The sequence below is a fragment of the Penaeus monodon genome, chromosome 22 (assembly GCF_015228065.2).
Source record: "Penaeus monodon isolate SGIC_2016 chromosome 22, NSTDA_Pmon_1, whole genome shotgun sequence".
Taxonomy (NCBI): domain Eukaryota; kingdom Metazoa; phylum Arthropoda; class Malacostraca; order Decapoda; family Penaeidae; genus Penaeus; species Penaeus monodon.
The window spans coordinates 37,552,096-37,552,445 of NC_051407.1; the positions used below are offsets into that span (position 1 = coordinate 37,552,096).

Consider the following 350-nt stretch of genomic DNA (forward strand, 5'->3'; position numbering starts at 1 on the left):
TGCATTCACTGCGTGGGTGAATAATAAAACATTACTTCTTGGTGGGATTACGTTAGGTACACGTGCCGGATACACACTAAGCACAGGCAACAAAGCAGTTTCGGCCGACTGAAAGGGCGAGAAGCGTGCATGTCTCCTGTGTCTAAGTGGTTACTGTAAATTTTTTTTAATGTCATAACTCACCATGTAGTCAATTGCAAGACCTAGACAGAAGGAAAAATACTTAATTATTGTATATAAAAGATGTCCTCTACCATTTGATATTATAGTCAAGGTTACAACAGCGAGAGGGTAAAATAAACAAGAAAAGCTATAGAGGAAATTGATAAACAGCAATAATCATTTTCGTA

The 350-nt window shown here is 37.4% G+C and overlaps 1 protein-coding gene across 1 annotated transcript in view; it reads right to left on the reverse strand.

Moving 5' to 3' along the window:
- The window catches only part of LOC119587115 (histidine decarboxylase-like), a gene marked incomplete in the record, with an annotated part of 81,576 nt that overhangs the window by 12,194 nt on the left and 69,032 nt on the right, over nt 1-350 (reverse strand). The window contains 1 exon segment of the mRNA XM_037935867.1: nt 184-203. Within this exon segment, the coding sequence (XP_037791795.1) occupies nt 184-203 (20 nt within the window).